The sequence below is a fragment of the Eleutherodactylus coqui genome, chromosome 1 (assembly GCF_035609145.1).
Source record: "Eleutherodactylus coqui strain aEleCoq1 chromosome 1, aEleCoq1.hap1, whole genome shotgun sequence".
NCBI lineage: Eukaryota > Metazoa > Chordata > Amphibia > Anura > Eleutherodactylidae > Eleutherodactylus > Eleutherodactylus coqui.
The window spans coordinates 39,951,240-39,973,033 of record NC_089837.1 but is presented as its reverse complement, the minus strand read 5'-3'; the positions used below and the strand labels follow the sequence as shown (position 1 = coordinate 39,973,033).

General features: G+C 47.8%; 2 protein-coding genes across 2 annotated transcripts in view; both read right to left on the bottom strand.

Moving 5' to 3' along the window:
• LOC136612513 (uncharacterized) overlaps positions 1-6,985 on the bottom strand; it is a 29,449-nt gene extending 22,464 nt beyond the window's left edge. The window contains exons 1-4 of the mRNA XM_066592959.1: positions 6,950-6,985; positions 2,580-2,931; positions 1,137-1,196; positions 342-401 (exon numbers count right to left, since the gene is read on the bottom strand). Coding sequence (XP_066449056.1) covers positions 342-401; positions 1,137-1,196; positions 2,580-2,585 — 126 coding nt within the window. The 5' untranslated portion in view covers positions 2,586-2,931; positions 6,950-6,985. The remainder of the gene's footprint in view (positions 1-341; positions 402-1,136; positions 1,197-2,579; positions 2,932-6,949) is intronic.
• Positions 1-21,794, bottom strand: part of LOC136607801 (zinc finger protein 605-like) — a 432,755-nt gene that overhangs the window by 78,341 nt on the left and 332,620 nt on the right. The window lies entirely within an intron of this gene.

Below are 21,794 nucleotides of genomic sequence, written 5' to 3'. Positions count from 1 at the left end.
ACTCCTCCGAGGTTTCGCACTGTTAGTGCCCCCCTTCAACCAGTACCCAGCGGTCTCTAGTGAGCACAGCGCCGCTGGTCAAGTAATGCGGAACTGGAATCACTAGAGGCTGCCAGGTACCAGGCGAAAACCTCAGGAGTGAGGGGGGAGTACAGCTGCATCTTCCAAAATTACCTGCAGATACGATTTTGAGTCACAATATGCACCAATGGTCTGGATTTTAGCTTTGTTTTGGACGCAGAAATGCTGCAGAATTTCCGTTCTAAGTAAGCGCACCCTCGTAGTGAGACTGAAACCCCAACTCTTCTTCTCTACAAGTTGATGAGCAGTAATTTTCTCACCTTCATGTTCCCAGCCGTGGTCTGCGGAGGCCCGAGACTCCTGTCCCCCGTTGTGGAACTCTGTGGAGAGAAGGGTTCCGTTACAATGTGCGAGCTTGCAGCGGGATGAGCTCTTTGGTTTGTTGCTTGAGGAAGGTGTTTTTATGGGTGTTCTGATCCCAAAACCAGTGAAATCTATCAGAGTTGATTGCCTGATAATGGCCAAATTCGAATCATCGTTCAAAAATGCAGCTTTTCCAGCGCCCTTCTGAAGGAGTCTAGTTTTTATTTATACCATTAGGGTACATGCAGCAGTTTTTAAAATCACTTTAATTGCATTTTTTGGGGGAGGTGATAACATAATAAACATTTTGGCTCCGTTTCTTTTAGTTTTTAGCTTTTAAACTTTTTTCCTGTGCAGGATAGTGTGTTTATCATATTTTACAAACATGTGCTTTTTCATTTACTTATTTTTATAAGAAGGGAGGAAAGTGTGCAGAAACACATTTTGTGTCCCTGTGGGGAACTTGAACCTGCGACTGTACGATCGCTATGGCAATATACTGCAGTATTTCTGTACTGCGTTGCATTATCGCTATTGCTAGCAATCATATGCCATGGCAACCCATCAGCCCTCCGTGAGGACATAATGTCGAGTATTCACCCACTGGGTACCCTTAAATACCGCGATCAATATTCATTGCAGCATTTAGGGGATTAACAGCGGGATTGGGGTTCTCACCGATCCCCGCTGGTGCCACTGAAATCCCAAATCCTTTTTTTTCAGATTTATGGAACATCAGACATTTTTCTAACCTGCATTTTCCCAGCGGTGGTTTGTGGAGGACCGAGACGTCTGTCACCCGTTGTAGGATTCTGTGGAGAGAAGGGTTACGTTACAAGGTGTGGAGAAAGCCTGTGACTCCGTGGGAAAGTATTTTTCAAATTCCATGTGGATTTAGCCGTGTGCAAGTCCGTCTCTCTTTCTTATATTACATCTATTTTTTTATGCATGTTACGGCTTCTTCAAACGATTATGCGTTTTTGAGCGCGCCTAAGTTGTGAACAATGCGCTTTTTGCACATTTTAGTGTAATTTGTTTTCACAGCGCATGTTCCCATGAGCACGACACACACGCCCGCCATACCACCCCGTCATGATATAAAAGCCTATACAGCCTAATGAGGTCCAGATCTGTTCTTTTCCCTACAGTTTTGCGCTGTATGTCATGCATCCCTTTGTGTATTGAATGTGAATTTATCCCCCTCCCATTCCCCTTTTTGCACAACGCAGGGGCACATATGCACTTTTTTAATTTTCCGCGTTCGTTTTGCATAATAACGAGACTTTAAAATACGCGTCAAAATGAACCTAATGCTGGCCGTAAGCATGAAACACTGCGGGGGTCATACAGCGTTTTACCTGTGGAGTCGGGGGTGGCCGGGGGTACTGACGCGAAATTGTACTGTGCATGTTTTTGTTGTGCTTGCGTATTAAAGGGGTTGTCCCGAGGCAGCAAGTGGGTCTATACACTTCTGTATGGCCATAATAATGCACTTTGTAATGTACATTGTGCATTAATTATGAGCCATACAGAAGTTATAAAAAGTTTTATACTTACCTGCTCCGTTGCTAGCGTCCTCGTTCCCATGGAGCCGACTAATTTTTGGCCTCCGATGGCCAAATTAGCCGCGCTTGCGCAGTCCGGGTCTTCAGCAGTCTTCTATGGAGCCGCTCGTGCCAGAGAGCGGCTCCGTGTAGCTCCGCCCCGTCACGTGCCGATTCCAGCCAATCAGGAGGCTGGAATCGGCAGTGGACCGCACAGAAGAGCTGCGGTCCACGAAGACGGAGGATCCCGGCGGCCATCTTCAGCGGTAAGTATTGAAGTCACCGGACCGCCGGGATTCAGGTAAGCGCTGTGCGGGTGGTTTTTTTAACCCCTGCATCGGGGTTGTCTCGCGCCGAACGGGGGGGGGGTTTAAAAAAAAAAAAACCCGTTTCGGCGCGGGACATCTCCTTTAAGTCATTCTAGCACACTAATGTGAGCCAAGCGGTGTAAGGCAATGTAATGGATTGCCTACGAGTTACCGTGTGTCACACGGGCGTACAGCGCACACGTAATACGCGGTCAGCATATGCCCGTGTGAGCCTGGCCTAAAATCCAGACACTAATAAACCGGCCTGCGGCGAGGTGGTTTGCTGAACATTTCAGTGGTTTCCATCAATCTTTTTCGTGTCTTTCACACATTTTTTCCATACCTGCATTTTCTCTGTGGTGCGTGGAGCACCGGCGGTGGACACTCCAACACTAAGGATCACCGGCGGTGGACACTCCAACACTAAGGATCACCGGCGGTGGACACTCCAACACTAAGGATCACCGGCGGTGGACACTCCAACACTAAGGATCACCGGCGGTGGACACTCCAACACTAAGGATCACCGGCGGTGGACACTCCAACACTAAGGATCACCGGCGGTGGACACTCCAACACTAAGGATCACCGGCGGTGGACACTCCAACACTAAGGATCACCGGCGGTGGACACTCCAACACTAAGGATCACCGGCGGTGGACACTCCAACACTAAGGATCACCGGCCGGAGACGTCTGCAGACAAACACATTCCATTAGAGCACACATAACATTACAATAGAAGACTGCTTACTTCTAGCGGGTAGTTTTAGTTTACGTCCTTCAGGATTACAGATGTCACTTTTTTAAACTTTTTTTTAAACTTTATTTTTAACCCCCGCTTTCCAAGAGCCATAGTTTTTATATTTTTCCTCTGGCATAGCCGACGAGGGCTTGTTCTTTTGCGGGACGAGCACCTTATGATGCATGATGTATACAAGTTAAAAACAAAGGAAAGAAAGTTACTGTCGCCACATTCTAAGGCCGCCTGCAGACGAGAATTCTCGCCGCGGGACCCGACCCGAGCGCCTGCAGAGAGCAGCACGTACTCGCCAGCGGCTCTGGCTGTTTGAGGTGCCGGCTTGCCGGTGGGTGACGTTTCTGTGCGAGCCCCGCACAGAAATGGGACATGCCGCGGTTTGTTTGCCGCGCAATATTTCGCACAGCCAAACCGCAGCTGTCTGCCTAGGATTGCGTTTGCTAACGCAATCCTATGGCAGCTTCCAAGGGCGGAATTTCCGCCCGTCTGCAGGCGGCCTAAGGCCCACGACTAATTCTTTGTCAACTGACCTGTGCTTAATTTTCCGGGGGTGGGGTGGGGGTGGGGGGTGTAAACTGTAGTTTTTACTAGTAGCATGTTGGGAAAAATATGTCGTCTTGATCACTTTTTTGGGTGAAAAGATGACCAAAAAAAACAAAAAACAAGAATAAAAAATTAAAATATTCTGGCATTCCATACCTTTTTTTTAATGGCCTTCAATATGTGACATAAATATTGTAATATTTAACAGCTCAGACTTCTACTGTTTTTTCCCCAAAAGTAAGACCTACCCCGCTTTCCATGGGTGGCTTGAAATATAAACCATCCCCAAAAATAAGCCCTAGCTGAAGTACATTGAAAAAAAAAAAAAAACAATACTCACCTGGCTCACGGCGTCCGAAACCCTCGCGCAATTGTGCCCGGCGCTGAGGCAGAGTGTGTCCTCTGCACTGAGAAATCCTCTTCTTTCTGGTGACGGGGCTTTGAATACCCTGCCTCCAGCAAAGTGAGCACTGCGATTAGATCGAGCGCCAGCCAATCGGAGCCGGCGCTCAATCATTCACAGTCATTTAGTGAGGTCATCGAGTGCCAACTGTAATTGGCTGGCATTCGAGCCAATCACAGCGCTCACTGCTGGAGGCGGGGTATTCAAAGCCCCGTCACCAAAAAGAAGAGGATATTTCAGCGCGGAGGACACTGCAGACTGCCGCATTGCCACCGGAGACCAGCAGCGCAGCAGGACGCGGCAGACCAAGTGAGTATAAGACTCTGTGCCTCTTTCAGGGCAGAAATTAATATGACAGTGTCTTATTTTCAGGGAAACACAATATGAACACAGAAATCCCGAATGTGTTTATTTAAAATGAGGGTTTTTATGGGAAAAGTGTGTTTTGAACGTTTTTTTCTTCTTTTACAAACACTTATTTACTCCTCTCAGAGGACTTGCAGTCATTTGATTGCTTGTGCTATATACTGCAAAACGTCAGGATTGCAGTATATAGTTATTTTGAACACAGCCTATGAAACCCAGCCATGGGCAGGAGGGCTTCATAGGCATCGATGGATGGCAGCCCTCAGAACCTTCAATAGGCTCGGGCTTCCATGCCATGCCATTGGGAACCCTCCGATTGCAGCATCTAAAGAGTTAACTGCAAGAATCAGACCTAACTCTGATTGTGGCAGTTACTGATAAAAGCCAGGCACCAAGTTATGCAGTCGAGAAGGGTTTAAGTTATACAGTCGCAGCCTTGAGCAGCAAAAAATAATCGTGGGTCATCCAGCAGGTAGCGGCGCCCTAACTGTGATGTTAACCCTTTCCTATCCACTGTCTGACTTCTGAAGACATTCTGATTGAAGACTGTACAGCTTCAATGTTGGAAGATGTCCGGCAGGGTATTCTTACTGTAGATTACTGGCCAATCTGTTGTCAGGGGCCTCTCCAGCATGTCCCATAACGCAGTACTGGCTCTAGCCAGCAGATGGCGCCATTTTATAACGGGAGAAAGAGAAAGCCCCCTAAAAAACCCTGAATTAAAAATTGGATTGCAGAGGGTTAATAAGAGCACCCAGGCATGTAACAGAACAAGCACTTAACGTGTACTTGTCATTTATTGAGAGAACCCAAATAAGCCTTTTAACTAGTAACTTGCCTCATCAGCAATTTTCACTTATCCCTGAGCTGGTCGGTGGAAACAGCTGCCGTTCCCACACACTGCACATGGAGGAGACAGCAGATTCTGTTCCCTGAGGAGGTCTCACACAAACTTCTTCCAATTCTGGAGGATCTGCGGCAAAACTCGGGCACTGAAAAGGTACGAACTTCTGCCTTTACACTCCCAGATATGAATTGCGTATTCCACAAGCAGGAGAAAGTCACAGCATGCTCTATTTTGCCACGAACGCCTCCATAGAAGTCAATGGAGGCATCTGACCCGCAACCCGTATGCAATGAACACTGTATGTGGTGCGGGTACCCGCATCATCGCTTAGCGAAGGCACGGTAGAGACTAAGAAAAAAAGCAAGCTGTACTGCGCACGACTGCCTGCGAGCCACCATATCATACAGATAAGTGGGGTACGCAGGGTGAGCGGGCGGAATCAGGTGTGGGGCCACATGCGGAATCCACCTCGCTTGTGGGAGCTTGGCCTCAGGCAGTGGGCACACGGGCCAGATACATATGGATGGGTTTTAGGCTGGGTTCACATGGGGCGGATTTTCTGCGGAAATTCCGTGCAAAATTTCGCCGCGGCAAATCCGCATGCGGCCGCTAATCCCAGGATTAGCCAGCCATGCAGACGAGATTTCTTCACACGGGACGGCAAATCCGCTGCGGCTAAGCCGGCAGAAGCCGCTGCTGCAGCGCGGATTTGACGAATGCAGCATGTCTATTTTTTTTTTTCCCGCTGCGGCCGCGCTCTCCTCTATGGAAGCGCCGGCCGCAGCGGAAGAGCGAGTGGCCGGGCCGCTTCAAAGCCACCGCGGCTTTTTCCACGACGAGCGGCCAAACCGCGACATTTCTGTCAGGAATCTGCCCTGTGTGAACCCAGCCTTACATTCCTCTTCTGTTCATTCATACAAGATCGTCCTACGGAGATCCACCCTGCTAGAGCGTCAGGGAATAAAGCGGGCGCTATTAACCCCTTAACGCTCCGTGACAATTACATCATTGGGTGGGTTTGAACCCACCGCATACAATGCAGGGGTCAATTCACCCCGGTTCTGACCGCGGCATTTAACTTCTCCGATCGAAGTTCAGGGGTCCCAAACGTCTTCCCCGTAATGAGATTATGGGATGCCGTTTGGTTGTCACGGCAGCCAGAGGGCTTCTGAAAGGCTCCCAGCGCTGCCGCTGCACGTGTCAATCAAAAAAAGGCGTATGTACTCCAAAACGGTACGAATGGCGACTACAGGACGTCCCGCAAAGACGCGCAGCGTAACTACGGCAAGCGGAAAAAAAAAAAAAGGTATGGCGGCCAGAAAATGCAAAAAACAAGTTCCCCACCAGCGACGTCCACAAGCGGATAGAGGAGTTACGGTTTGTTTTTAATAGGGGAAGAGGGGGAGGGGCAAAAAAAAACAAGCTTCTTTACTAAGGGGCTAAGATTTGTTGAAGGTGTCCGTGGGGAGGGACACAAACAACAGGGTCACTTCCTTAAAGGGTTTGTTCACACGTTTCAGCTGCGCTAATACGCTGTGTGAACAAGCCCTAAGGGGTTAAAAAAAAATAAAAAATATATATATATTTGGGGGAAATCAATAACCGGGTCCCCCATCTATCCCAAGAACAGGCAGACCACCCAGGAGGATGCAGCAGGGACCCCCATAGCCGAGACCACCATTATATGGCAGGATTACTCCAATAGCCCAGAGACGAGCAATGGCGACTGCCCTCCACCACCCCGGCCACAGCAGTCTACAATAGCTGCGTGCAGAGCCCCCGGTATCACACTTACAGGCGGCACGTACCGTTATCACGCTGCACCACCTGCCCTACAGCCACCATAATCCGGAACTGACGAGCCGCCGCCTCCTGGTGCGCCCACCAATCTCTTCCCACCGCTCGTAGCAGTGATGTGATTGGTGGGTTATCGATGACGTAAGAGACACGTGAGCGCGGCCTCTAGTGTTCAGTAGCGCATTGGCTCCGCAAAAATGGCGGCGCCTGTCACACAGCTTAGATGTTACCGCGCGATCTCATAGGCGTCATGCTTTAACCCCTTAGTGACCGGCTGATTTTGTGCTACAAGGACCACGTGACCTTCAGCATCTCACTGCAAGAGACAGAACCCGCTGACAGCCGTGCGAGGGCTTGTTTTTTGGGGGATGAGTTATGTATTTTAACCCCTTAATGACACGGCCTATTTTAGGCTAAAGGACACAAAGACTTTTAACGGATTTTCTTCTCCGCTTTTCAAAATCCATAACTTTTTTATTTTTTTCTGTCGACGCGGCCGTATAAGGGCTTGTTTTTTGCAAGGCGAACTTTAGTTTTTATCGGTGCCATTTTTGGGTACATTCACTATATTCTAAAACTTTTATCATTTTTTTTTATGATCGTAGGGAGAGAAAACGCATCAGTTTTGCGATAGTTTTTTTTTTCTGCAGGTCGATACGGTTACAACGATACCAAAATTCTTACTTTTTTTTTTTTAGCTTTTTCTACTTTTTTGTAATAAAAACCCTTTTTGGGAATTTTTTTTTTCTATATCGCTGCATTCAAAGTCCTGTATGAGGGCTTATTTTTTGCGAGACGAGCTGTAGTTTTTATTGGTACCATTTTGGGGTACATACGGCTTTTTTGATCACTTTTATTGTGTTTTTAGGGAGGCAAAATGCTAAAAAATTAGCATTTTGCCTCAGTTTTTTAGCGTCTTTCTTAACGCTTTTTTCCATGCACAGTCAAAAGCATGTGCAGCTTATTGTACACGTCGTTACGGACGCGATAATACCAAATATGTGAGGTTTAAATTTTTTTTTTTACCTTTTTTTTATGCGAATATGAGAAAAAGCATAAAAAAAGGGTTTTTTAAAACTATTTTTTTAACATTTTTCGTTTTTGGTCATTTTTATTATCGTTTTTTTACACTATCTGTGCCCCACTGATGATCGCTGTGATAAGGCATGGCAGGGCTACTGCACTGCAATGCCTTATCGCTTATACAACGATCTCAGGCTATGGCAACCAGCCGGGCTCTCTGTGATTATATCGTGAGAGCCCGGTGACGTCACAGAGGGAGCACGCTCCCTCTGTGAACCACTCCCATGCCGCAGCAGGGAAGGGATTAACGGGGGGGGGGGGGGGGGGGCGCATCTTCGATGCCCCCCCACTGTTGCAGCTGGAGGCCGGCTATGACTGACAGCCGACTCCCGCTGCGAGATAGCCCGAGATCATAAGTGATTTCGTGCTATCCCCAGGACGTAAGTTTACTCCCTATTGTGGGAAGTACCCCGCTGCCAGGACGTAAACTTATGTCCCGGGGTTAATGGCCGCACTCTGGGGTATACATATAGAACTTATATTACCCATTTTTTTGGGGGGTGGTGGGTGGGGGAGGGAGAATGGAAAAAATTCCATCAGTTTTTGGGTTTTGTTTTTACTGCGTTCATTCAGTGAACATTACCCGATAATTTTCTTGTCTGATTGGCGCGATGGCTGCGACAACAATTTATAGAGATGTTTTTATTTTTTTTAGTACTTTTGCACAATAAAAACATGTTTTTCTAGAACAAGCCTTAAATCCGCGTCGCCGCAGTCTAGGACGCACAACGTTATTTTTACGGTTGTGGTTGTTTTCGGGTCCTGCGACTTTTTCATTGCTTGTTACTGCATTCTTTGAGAGAACAAACATAAAAAAAGCAATTATGGCGTTATGACAACGATTTTTATGGCGCGCACCACGTACGGTAAACAACAAAACATTTTTCGTTGTCCGGGTCATTACATACGTGGCGATGCCCGTTACGCGCTGCTTTAATTAAAAAAATCTTTTGGTACTTTATCCATTTATGGCCGCCTGCACACGGGTATCTTTGCATTGCAGAATCCGCGGTGGGCGTCCGCCTCCGGGTTCCACAGCAAATACCGCCCGTGGCTATGGAAAAGCACTTTTCCCTGCAGGCGAGCGGAAATCAATTGCGTTTGTGGAGAAAAAAAATCACAGCATTCTGCATTTTTGAGCGGATTCCGTGGCCCATCCGCAATTAACATCGCGTAAAGATCATGGGAGCGGCGTGATCGCCTAGCAATGGGGGTGGGAGGGGCGGTGGGGGGAATCTGTACTGCGCCTGTCCAATGGCACTGCGATGCTATGCAGGAAAAAAAATGGCTGCATGTTTCATCTTGTGTGCTCTCGCATCACAGCGCCAATTTTTGTTCAATGCGCCGGCAGCAGCATCGCACTGTGTGCTAGGTGTACGCAACGTGATGCGAGGTCTCCCATAGAGAACAATGGGAGAAACTCCACGATCCCCCGCCGCAGCAGAGGATCGCTTCGCTTCTTCCCGGAAGTGATGCAAGGCTGACCGATATACGTTACGATCTCAGAGTTAAAGCTGGTGAACAGGCACACAAATCTTACATTTGTGCCCCTATTCAGACAGCATGGGCCCCGGCACATATATGCTGATGCTGTCGCCCCTTCCCTCCCCTTCGCCGTCTCACCTCCTCTCTCCTTCCCTCCGACCCATTGCTAGCTGCAGACAAGGGTAGGAAGCTTAGCTCCGCCCCCTCCCATTGCAATCAGCCGGAGAGGAGGAGAGAAGAGGGAGGGAGTTTAGTAGTCACGTTGCTATATTCCCTCCAACCTCCCTCCCATAGGAGCCCATGCAGCGGCCGACGTATTCCCGCCCAAAAGATAGTTCCAGGACTATCTTTCAGGCCTGATGTAAAAACACGTGGCGCTATATTGGCCGGCCAAGCGCTTTTACATTGTGGGAATACGGCCACGTGATCTTTTGCATTGGAATCCAATGCATCAGATCACAGCGTATGTCAGCCGGCCGTGAAAACGTCAGGCCGATATACGCTCATGTGAGAGGCCTAAGGAAGAACAGGGAGTCCTGGAAGTGCTGATTTGGCCCCACAGAGCCCTGATCTCACATCATCCAGTCTGTCTGGGATTACATGAAGAGACAGAAGGATTGGAGCGAGCCGACATCCACAGAAGATCTGGGCTTAGTTCTCCAAGATGTCTGGAACAACCTCCCTGCTGAGTGCCTTCAGAAACTGTGTGCAAGGCTGCCTGCACAATACATGATTTCCTGCCCACGAGCTGAAATCGATTGCAATTTTCTGCTTGTGGGGGGAGAAATCGCAACATGCTGCAATTTTGTACAGGCTACACACAGTCGGCTTCCATTGAAGTTAATGGAAGCAGTCTGTCCCGCCGCCATCCTCCAATCATCATTGCAGAATGGTCGCGGGAGCCGCGTCATAGCCATAGTGACGGTGCGGCGTCATCTGTACTCCGCATGTGTTCCGGTGCGCTGGCTGGCACATCCACAGCATCGGAAGAAAACACCGGACAGGTACGCTGGGGCTGCTGGCAAGGCATCAGGTCAACTCCACTGCAGGATCCCTCGTGCGAGGCCCAACCCTGCAGTGTGCAGGCGGCATAAGGCCGGTCTCACGCGGGCAATCTGGATACAGGATGCGGGTTCCTACAGCGGAATCTGCCTGTGACCCCAGCCGGCCACCCCGCGTACCTTCCTGTCCTGTACTGCAGGCGCTCGCCGCCGGTCATGCACAATACAGACTTTTTTTTCAATATTTGTTTTTCCCTCGCTGTCGCTAGGCGATAACACGGGTACCCATCGCGTATCCGCAATGTCGAGGGGCTGCAGGTCGAACGGCCTCTATTGACTTCAATGGAGGCCATCCGCGCGAAGTCCGCAGCAAAATAGAGCACGCTGTGATTTTTCCTCCGTTGCAGAAATTACAACTAGTTTCTGCGAGTGTGAAATAAAATGCGACAGTACATACCTTTCAATGTATGCGATTTGCTGCAGATCCTCCACACGGACGCCGACCGCGGATTACGCTATTCAAATGCGCCCCCATAAGACCGGCCTAAGTTTTTGGAATTGAAACTGTTGTGAATGTGAAGTGCGTCACACCCAGTACTGATGGGATTCAGATTTCTTTTTTGTTCAGTTAGGCCTCCCTCACACGGGCGTTTTTGTTCAGCGCTGCGCTAAACGCTGTGCAACACTCCCATTCATTTCAATAGGGCTGCTCACGCAAGTCTTCTACACTGCGCTTTGACAGCGTTGCATGTTCTATTTTTGCCCGTTTTCAGCCCTTTGAAATGATTGGGCAGCGGTTTCAGCGCTACCGAAAACGCGGCACAATTTGGTACCGCGCTTTTGGCAGCGCTAAACACCCTAGCTATACTGCTTGAGTCAAAAAAAAAAAATCAATACTCACCCTGCAGGTGATGTTGCTGTCCCCGGCAGCGCTATCGGGACTTGTCAGCCAGCAGGGGGACTTTTTCTCTGGTGACGAGGATTTGAAATCCCCGCCTCCAACGAGAGATTGCTCTGATTGGCTAAGCGACAGCCCACTCGGCCAATCACAGCCAGCACTGGATGAGTCCAATCACAGCCAATCATTCATTGCTGGCTCTGATTGGCTGAGTGGGCTGTCACTCAGCGTCGCTTAGCCAATCAGAGCAATCGGACGGCTTCACAAGGTCCCAACGGGCGCGGGGGACAGCAACTTCTCCAGCTAGGTGAATATTGATTTTTTTTCTTTTATCAGCAGCCTTGGCACATCCGCCGGGCCGAAGAAAGAAGATCCGGCCATGACGGAGGGCAGATCCGCAGCGTCCGGACAGGTAAGTAATTCTTCTTTTTAACCTCATGTCCGCGGGAAAGGAGGGACCCGCTGCGGGATTCTGCATGACGAATCAGTGGCGGGCCTGATTTGCCCCGTGGACATGAGGCCTAGAACTTTTAGATGGCACTGTAGATGGTAAACTTTATTTTAAGTTGATAGCCAACAGTTTGCAACCTTACATACCGTCTCTCGCTCCCGCAGACAAGATTGCTTTAATACCCCAATGGGTGGCTAAAGAGGCAATAAAGGCGTTATCCATGATCTCCTACACCAAGAGTAGGGGGGATCCCGACTTACGAAAAATTGGTCCTGGAAAATTTCCAGGTGTTAAGGCACACAAGTGTGTTATACAGCGCACCGATTGTATCTCATGTATGGGGAGCCCGCAGGAGTCTACAATGCATTGCCTACTTGCTGTGTGCCGACAATCACTATCTTGGCATGTACGTGCATGTAACACACACCAAGATAGTACATGCCGCGTATATTTTGGCGCATTCATTTCGCGCGCCGTGTGTGCGAGGCACAGTTGAAAGTAATGTAAGGTTTGTTACAAAACTTTAAAAAACACTCGTGTGTGAGAGCGCCTATCCAGATGGTGTAGAACACAATCAATACTATGGAACTTCTGCCGTCAAGGCTCTTGAGCGTAGAATATGTTGCAGCTGTGTAAGCAGCGCTCCTTTGTGGAGGGCTATTATCAATCATACAATTAAATATTTTCTACCAACCCTCCCTGGACTCCAGAGATGTCTTTCCTGTTCATGTTTCATGGGCCCCTCTCAACAAAGAGGCCATTTTGAAATTTTTCATTTAGGCAGCCCGGCTTACTATTCCAAGACATAGAATAACTCCGTAAAGGTTTTGCATATCCCAGTGATTCTGATTTTTTTTCACCACATGTTGTACTTCATTTAGGTGGTAAAAATAGACTGATAGAATTTGTAAATATTTATTAAAAGTGCCCCGATGACTCTCTCTGCTCCAGGCTGCACATGCTGGCCGAGAGCAGAGGGACTTTAGATTTCCCGGGGCGCTAGACCTTCTGAGTTTCTGTTGGGTGCGCATGCGCAGAAGGCGACGTGAGGTCCTGGAGGGACCATATCGTCATGGGACATCACAGAGGACGAGGATGAGTATTTTCACCCCCCCCCTCATTGATCCCATCCGGAGAAACTTTAACTGTATTTTACTTTTTAGAACTTTTCCATGATCACCATTATCCATTTCATAGCAGTGAGCCCAGGGACTGGACAACGCAGTCCCCAGTGACATCCCCTGCTTCCCGGCTACCTTTAGTAGCCAGGAAGCAGGAGACTTCAAGTGTCCCGCGCCAATCTGGTCATCTGCACGTGTTGCCATTTTCACTTAGGCACGCTTGCGCAGAAGACACCGAAGGGTCCTTTCCGGACCAGATCATTGCGGGACATCGCAGAGGATGATGATGAGTAGTTTCAACCCCCCTCATGGATACCATCTGTAAGGGAAGCTGAAATTCTAACATTTCAAAACTTTTTATTTACTTTATTGCGATCGCCGCTATCAATTGGATAGCGCCGATCGCATTACCTGGGGGGGGGGGGGGGGGGGGAGGGGGGCTACTTTCATAAAAAGGAAAGTTAAAAAATAGTGCCTACATAATGTGGACATATGGTAAATGTTATTTATTAACTATTTTGTGTAGTATGCAGATAGTATTACCAGCGGATTGTATGTCTGATTTGGAAAAGTACTAATTTTCCAAAATTTCTCCACATTTTGTATTTTTTTTCAAAAGAAACACAAACCATACTAAACAAAATTTACCATGTATATAAAATGTATCATGAAAAAGTCAAACGTGTCAGGTAAAAAAAATCTCAAAAAATTGTGCTTGATCACATAGGTCAAAACTGGCTTGAGTGGCAAGTGGTTAATGTAATTGAACCATTAGGGTGCCTGCACACGGGCAGAATTTCTGCCGCGGTATTTTAAGCACATTGTCCGCCCCTGACCGCAGCCAATATACTTCTTTGGGGATCCGCAGTTGTCCCCAGACGGACAGATTTGCATCGCAGATTTTCATGTGCTAGAAAAAAAACGCGGCATGTCCTAATTTGGGTCGGATTCTGTGCAGCTGCGGATGAAGGCACTGGTTGCTATGACAAGAGGAAGTAGGCGTGGTAGGAGGCTGCAGGTTTTTTCCGCAGCACATCCGCATATATCTGCGCGTGATTTTTCACGCATCCGCACCTATCCGCAAGCACATTTAGGCCGCCTGCAGACGGGCGGGTCGGATCCGGCAGCGAGAATTCTCGCCGCGGGACCCAACCCCAGTGCCTGCAAGGAGAAGCGCGTACTCACCCGCGCCTGTCGGCCCCACCTCTTTCATGTGCCGGCTGCCAGGCAGCCGGCGCATGCGCAGACCGGAGCCGGCGGCCGGGTGAGTGACGTTTCTGTCTGAGGCTCTGCGAGCCCCGCACAGAAATAGGACATGCAGCGATTTGTTTGCCGCATGACATTTTGCGCGGCCAAACCGCGGCCGTCTGCATAGGAATGCGTATTGTAATGCACTCCTATGCAGGCTTTCAGTGGCGGAAATCCCGCGGATAATCCCGCCGTGGGATTTCCGCCCATGTGCAGGTGGCCTTAGGTGCCATACACAGGTCTCTCGCGCATGAAAATCCGCTGGCGTAATCCGGAACGCTCGTGTGCAGGCGGCCTAAGGCCTCATGTCCACGGGCAAAAGAAGAATTAAAATCCGCAGCGGATTTTAACTCTTCTCCTGCCCGCAGATCCGCACCCCATAGGGATGCATTGACCACCCGCGGGTAGATAAATACCCGCGGATGGTCAATAAAAGTGATTTTAAAAAAAATGGAGCATGAAAAAATCTGGACCATGCTCCATTTTCGTGCGGGTCTCCCGCGGGGACGGCTCCCACGGGCTTCTATTGAAGCCTATGGAAGCCGTCCGGATCCGCGGGAGACCAAAATCGGAATTTACTCACCTGCTCCGGATCTTCCCTTCGCCACGGCTTCCATCTTCTCTCCGTCGCGGCCGGATCTTTTTTCTTCAGGCTGGCGCATGCGCGAGGCACGCAACCGACGTGCCCTGCGCATCCGCCGGGCCGAAGAAAGAAGACCCGGCCGCGACAGAGAGAAGATGAAGCCGCGGCAAAGGGAAGATCCGGAGCTTGTGAGAGGTAAGTTTATTCTTATTTTAAGCGCTCATGTCCGCGGGGCAGGAGGGACCCGCTACGGATTCTACATGGAGAATCTGTAGCGGGCCTGATTTTCCCCGTGGACATGAGGCCTTAGAGTAGTAGATCTTATTACCACTATGACAGGTGCCTCACTGCAATATGAACCAATAAACTCTACTACTCTCTATGCCACCAGGCTCACCCAGTGCTCTAAAAATGAGCTCCCTCCACTGCATTATTACTGCTGTGAGAAGAGTACTCTCTTTCCTACAATGACAGAATAGGGCTTATTTACTAATACTTTCTAAAAGTTAGACAGCGCAAACTAAGGCCTCATGTCCCGGGGCACGCACGGATTCTGAGTGTGGAATCCTGCAGCAGATCCCACCCATGCCCACAGACATGAGGCAACAAAGACATTTACTAACCTGTCCAGAAGTGGTGTGGTCCGCCGTCTTAGCTGCGAGCGTGCCGCGGATTGAACGGCTTCCATTAACTTCAATGGAAGCCGTCCCTGCGTGATCTGCAGGAAAAAAAAGGAGCATGCTGCGTTTTTTTCCCCCACGCATGCGATCCGCGCATCGGGGGAAAGAAATGACATCAGCAGGTATTTAAATATCTGTGGATGCCCAATGATAGTCTATGGACATATTAAACTGCGGATCATCCGCGCGGTTGACCCACGCAGATTCTGCAATTCAATTATGCCCGTGGACATGAGGCCTTAGACTAGATAGTCTTAAAATCCACCAGATTTATTACTGAATGATAAATCTGTTGAATTGTAAGACTGTCTATTCTAAGTTTAGATCACCTAGTAATTGGCTTAGTTTCCACCAAAATTTACACCACAATTTTGGCACAATTTGCAGAAACTTAGCTCAATTTTTGGTGCAACTTATGCCATACCCCATTTTCAGACAAGTGAGAAAAACTGAAAATGTCTAGAGATGTGATAAATGTGGCGCAAGCATGTAAGACAATTTTCTGGTCCAATTTGTGCCAAAAAACTCACATTTTGAATAGTAAATAAGCCCCACTGTATTCAACATATGGAGGAGCTGATAACAGAGATTAAAGATCTGTCTGAACTCCAAATTGTCACTTGCCAGGATTGGATGGTCCTTACTTCCTCTCCTACATACGGCTCATACTTTTGACCTTACTTCTCTCGGTTTAGATTTTCTCTACCCCCACCCCCCATCCTCTGATGGATTTTCTGTATGTCAGCCTCTCCATTAAAGGAAACCGTTCACCAGCTGTGATTACCATAAACTAAGTTATGGTACTCATAGGGTAGGTTCCCACGAACCCGTATTTTTTTTACCGGTGCCCACACTGCCAGCCCTGAAATTGCTTGTTGATAATATAATAGAACGACTTCACATTTAGTGGTGCATATTATTTGTAGGCTTCCTCGAGCTCGAACATTAAGGGCTCATGCCCACGGCCGTTTCGGAATTTCCCAGCGGATTTCAGGTGTGGGAGTACCGCGGTAGTAAACAAAATGTGCCCGCTAGGGATCGTGAAAAAACGCACATTTTTCCACGGTCTCCATTAACACTATGTTAATGGGGACCTCCTGCGGCATAAATCCACGGGAAATAGAACATGCTGTGATTTATTTCCCACTGCATAAATCCGCGGTAGAATTTCACGTGTCGGCATTGGCAGATTAGGTTCAATAGAACCTAATTGCTGCAGAATTCCGCCGTGGGAACCACGTAAAAATCTGTCCGTGGGCATTAGCCCTTACTCTTTGGATTTGGCCACCTAAAAACATACCAACTAGCGAATATTGCGCTGACAGCAACATAAATGATAATAAAAACTGCACATATTTAAAAACAAAATACATGCGGGTGGAATCATGTTATTAAAGGAGCTATTCAACAGGAACGACTCACTGTATATTTACTAAATTATGTTTCTATCTCTAGTTCTTTACGAATGTGACGCGTTTTTGACAGCACTAAACGTAAGCCCTAGCTAACTACCTAAAAAAATCAATACTCACCTAGCTGGCGCCATGCGGGTCCTTGCCGCTGCTCCCAGGAACTTCATGAAGACCTTTGGACACTTGTCAGCGCCGACAGAGCATCTTTTGCTGGTAACAGGGTTTGAATACCCCGCCTCCAGCAAGAGATTGCTCTGATTTGTTTGTCAAGCGCTGACTCAGCCAATAAGAGCCAGCTTTCGATGAACCAATCACAGCCATTTACTCAATGGCTGTGATTAGTGCATCCAGCACTGGCTCTGAATGGCTGAGCCCGTGGCTCAGTTCACGGGGCAGCCAATCAGAGCAATCTCTTGTTGGAGGCAGGGTCTTCATATCCCGTTACCAGCAAAAGATGCTCTGTTAGCACTGACAAGTACCTGGAGCACAAGAGAGCAGTGGGAGGGATACGGACAGCGCCAGCTAGATAAGGATTTTTTTTTTCAGCTTCCCGTGCTGTGTTTTCAGCCTCATGCACACGGGCACACACGGATTCTGTGTGGGAAATCCCGCACGGAATCCTCTCATGTCCACTGCCTGCGACCCTGCGTACGTGTTAGAAAATCATCTTCTTCTGTATGCAGATGTGCGTATGCGCAGTACAGATCTCCCCGCGCCGTCGCCTAGGCGATGACACTGATCCTCAACACTTCTGCAACGCTCATTGCAGAAGTGTCGCAGGAGGGACTGCTTCCATTGATTTCATTGCAAGCTGTCCCTGCGTATCCACTCTGAAAATACAGCATGCTGCAATTTTATTTAGTCACAGAGCGGCCACAAATAAAATGCACTGGTGTACGTGCAGAGAGGAATCTCCACACACATTAATGGTCACATTGAGCAGCAGATCGCCCGCGCCTGCTGACAAGCGCGGAATCCACTGCTCAACTTGCCCCGTGTACATGAGGCCTAATGCTGTGAACAAAGACCATGTTGATCTGAAATGTGTAAACATGTGTCACTGCACTATATGTACATAAGGGAGATGGAACAATACCTCTACAGCGCCACCTATTGCATGGCAGCATTCCTGCAAATCAATGTCAGTACCTATCTACAGGTCTTTGTAACAATGATTGGAAATTGAAAACCAAGCCAATGAGATGTCTATGACGTGAGTTGGCAGGGGTATCATCACTCTTCAAAAGGTTTTTTCATTAAAAAAAAAATTTAAACTTACCTATTCCTTCCCCATCAGTCTTCTTACCACATCTTCTCCTTGCCGATCTCCTGTTTCCTGCTGCCCCCTGGGTCACCTCACCACAAGCCGGTGATGAAGCGTCCATTCTCGGAAGTTTCCTTTCTTCAGGTCAATGTACGCTACGCCACTAGTGACATAACATTCACTGTCTAGCAGGGAATGCTGAGCTATTACAGAGACTGTGCATGCACGCTGTCTCACAACAATAGTATATGAACACTCGTGGCGAGACAGCGCGCATGTGCAATCTTGGCGATAGCTCAGCATTCCATGCTAGTCAGTGAACGCTACATCACTAGTGACGTAACATACACTGACCTGCTGGAAGGAGACTGCCGAGAATGGAGGCAATTTCCAAAACGAGAGGAAAAGAATCCGGCCCGCATGCGGTATGGTGAACCGTGGGACTACAGGACAAGATTGGGGAGAAGATGCGATAAGAAGATTGACGGGGTAGGAATAGGTAAGTATTGAATTGATTTTTTTTTTCTTCTAATGACAAAACCCCTTTTTACGGAGAGCACCTAACACTGCACTATGGCACCTATTTTATACAAGTTTTAATATTGAAATAAATGGAAGGTTTTATTCCTGGCTTGCAATCCTGATCACCGATAGCTGTTCCAAGCACTCCTGACATTCATTGGCTGAAATTATTGAGGGAAGCTTCTGGGAACCTGCCCTACGAGATGCATAACGAAGATTTTTATTTTGCTCAGCCAATGACAATTTCCCTGTTATTGTTTGTTCATGTATTTCCTGCTTTGCCCTGCAGCGATCACCTGATTTCCTGGGACATCATCTATCACAGCAATCCCCGAGATTATGGTGTAGCTATAGCGCTGGATCCTGGCTGCCATGAAGGGGTAAGTATATCTCACTTTATTATTTTAATTCAGGCAGCCCTATAGAAGTGGGTTGTCCGGTAACCAGACATGTATTTAGATCCTGCATACTCAACGCGTTTCCAGCTCTTAATCATGGCAAATTACAACGTAAAAGTAGATTGCTGTGTTACCAATCAATCATTGGTAGTTTTTGTGTTTCTTGTAATTTGCCATGATAAAGAGCGTCAAATATTGAAAACACAATGGATATGCAGAATCGAAATACATGTTAATGAAAAATCTTTTATTTATGTAACTAATAATGTCAGGGATCGAACCTGGGACCTCTTGTGCTGTAGTCAGTGGTTCTCCCTATTGAGCCATCCAGTCCATACAGGTCAATTCCCCAGCCGAGGACTGAAGCCGCACCACAAGCAAGGCAGGTTGACATCATCCGCAAATGCCTTTACACCACTAAAAAAGAAAAGTGCTGTGCTGAAAATTTGTGCCTTTATTGTGGAAGCTCGGGACTTTATGCCTTAAACTTTACAAACAAATTCCAAAGGACTCTCGCCCTGGCCAACGTCAAGACCACGACCAATCCAGCCATCATGAAATAAGGGGATGCCACCAAACACACTTTTGCACCGGTAGTTTGGGACGGTGTGAAAACCCTTCCTTCGCTCTACCATTTTGTCTTCCCAATAGATCTTAATGCAAAATCAAAGGACGCAGTGCTAAGCGATGTTGGATTCAGGAGTGGGGGGAAACTGCATGGAGTTATGATTCGGTCTTGACAAAGACATTGCAACCAGACCTAAGCCTATACCTATTGATACGGAAACTGTAGATGGGCCACCCTTGTCCTTGGGACCAGTCATGCAGTAGACAATCGAATTAGACCTCCGCATGAAATTCAACCACCAAGAATCAATCAGCTTTCAGGTCATCTTGTCCCGTAAATTTCCGGTGATTCTCGGGATGCCCTGGTTTTCTACCCATAATCCCTCTGTCAACTGGGAATTAAGGACAATTGACTTCCCTTCAAAGTACTGTTAAGAGAACCGCAAGATAGCATCATCCGCACCTAAACCTGTGCAAGACCCCGAGGATGGTCAAGAGGACTTTGAGAAATTACCCATTCAGTATCAGATGTTCAGGGATGTCTGCAGCAAGAAGAAAGCTGACCAACTACCACCTCATTGGCCCTATGATTGCCCAATGGAGGTGCCCCACGGTGCTTCTATCCTGTTTGGATGGCTCTACAATCTTTTGGAACCAGAGTTGAAGGAACTCCGAGAATACCTGGACGACAATTTGAACAAAAGGTTTATTCGACCTTCTTCTTCCCCAGCTAGGGCGCCCATATTTTTTGTGTAAAAGAGTGGCTCAACCCTGCAACCATGTATCGATTACGGGGAATTAAATAAGATTACAATAAAGAATCTCTACCAACTTCCCTTGATTCCAACTATTAGAGATACTCTGCTCCACCAAGATCTTCACTAAACTAAATCTAAAAGGGGCCTATAACTTTTATACGGATCCGCCCAGGGTGTCACTTAATGATTGTGGATCTACTATGTCTCCCTGCCAGATGGAACCACGCGACAGGATAGAAATCTGCCACCAAAGTGAAGACTGAACAGAATGTGAGAACTTGGTACAAGAATAAGAATGGGCCTTACCCTGAACTCAGACGGATGACGTGTCCCTTTCCTGGAGATACTGCTGAAGGTGGAGAGGTCCAGGTCGCCTTTCCTGACCCTGGCTCCTAGACATCCCTACCTACCTGGTGACAATGGAAATCCAGGGTCATATGCACTAAGCCACGTGGATATGCAGGAGTGAACATGAAAATGGGAATTAGAGACAGTGCTGAGCAGAGATCACAAATACAGAGAATGTGCAGACAAAACACAACCCAGCAGCAAATACACAGGAAGCTGGGAACACACTAAGACAAGGTATAAACTGGTTTAGGATACACAACGAACTGAATACAGAAAGGAAGGCTGCAACAGCAGCTTGCATGCAGTCATACAGGAAATAACAACACCAAGCATTGTAGGCAAGGTCTGGAGGGTTTAAATAGGAAGCTGATTACAAATCCCCACAGTCTGGGCTGAGGATTTAGACACAGTAACCCTGTGACTGCTGTAAGAAACAGAATCAGGAGACAAGACGACGCCTAGGTCTCCTGAACCTAACACAGGAGATGAGTGAAAGACTGCTTTTAGAATTCGATATGGACATTTTGAATACCAAGTGAGGCCGTTTGGCCTTTGCAATGCTGCGGCCACCTTCCAGCAGCTTATCAATTATGTATTTCAAGACCTGTTGGACCTTTTCTTAGTGACATATCTCGACGACATTCTCATCTTCTCTGATAACTTTGAGGAACATCGCAGGCATGTTCCGGTTAGTCCAAAAGAATAATCTCTACATCAAACTGAAGAAGTGTGAGTTTGCACAGACCAATTCCTGGGATACATTATCTCCCCAGATGACCTAAGTACAGACCCCAGCAAGATTAAATCCATCCTTGATTGGAAGGAAGTACAGCGTTTTGGAGAAACTAAAGACTCTTCAGCACCATTACTAATCCACCCGAGACTGGAATTGCATTTTGTTTTTGAGGTGGACGCCTCCGACTCCGCAGTGGGAGCTATCCTGTCACAATGAGTCAGGGATAAGATGCAACTATACCCTTGTGCATTTCTGTGCTATACCTTATCACCCGTGGAAAAACTA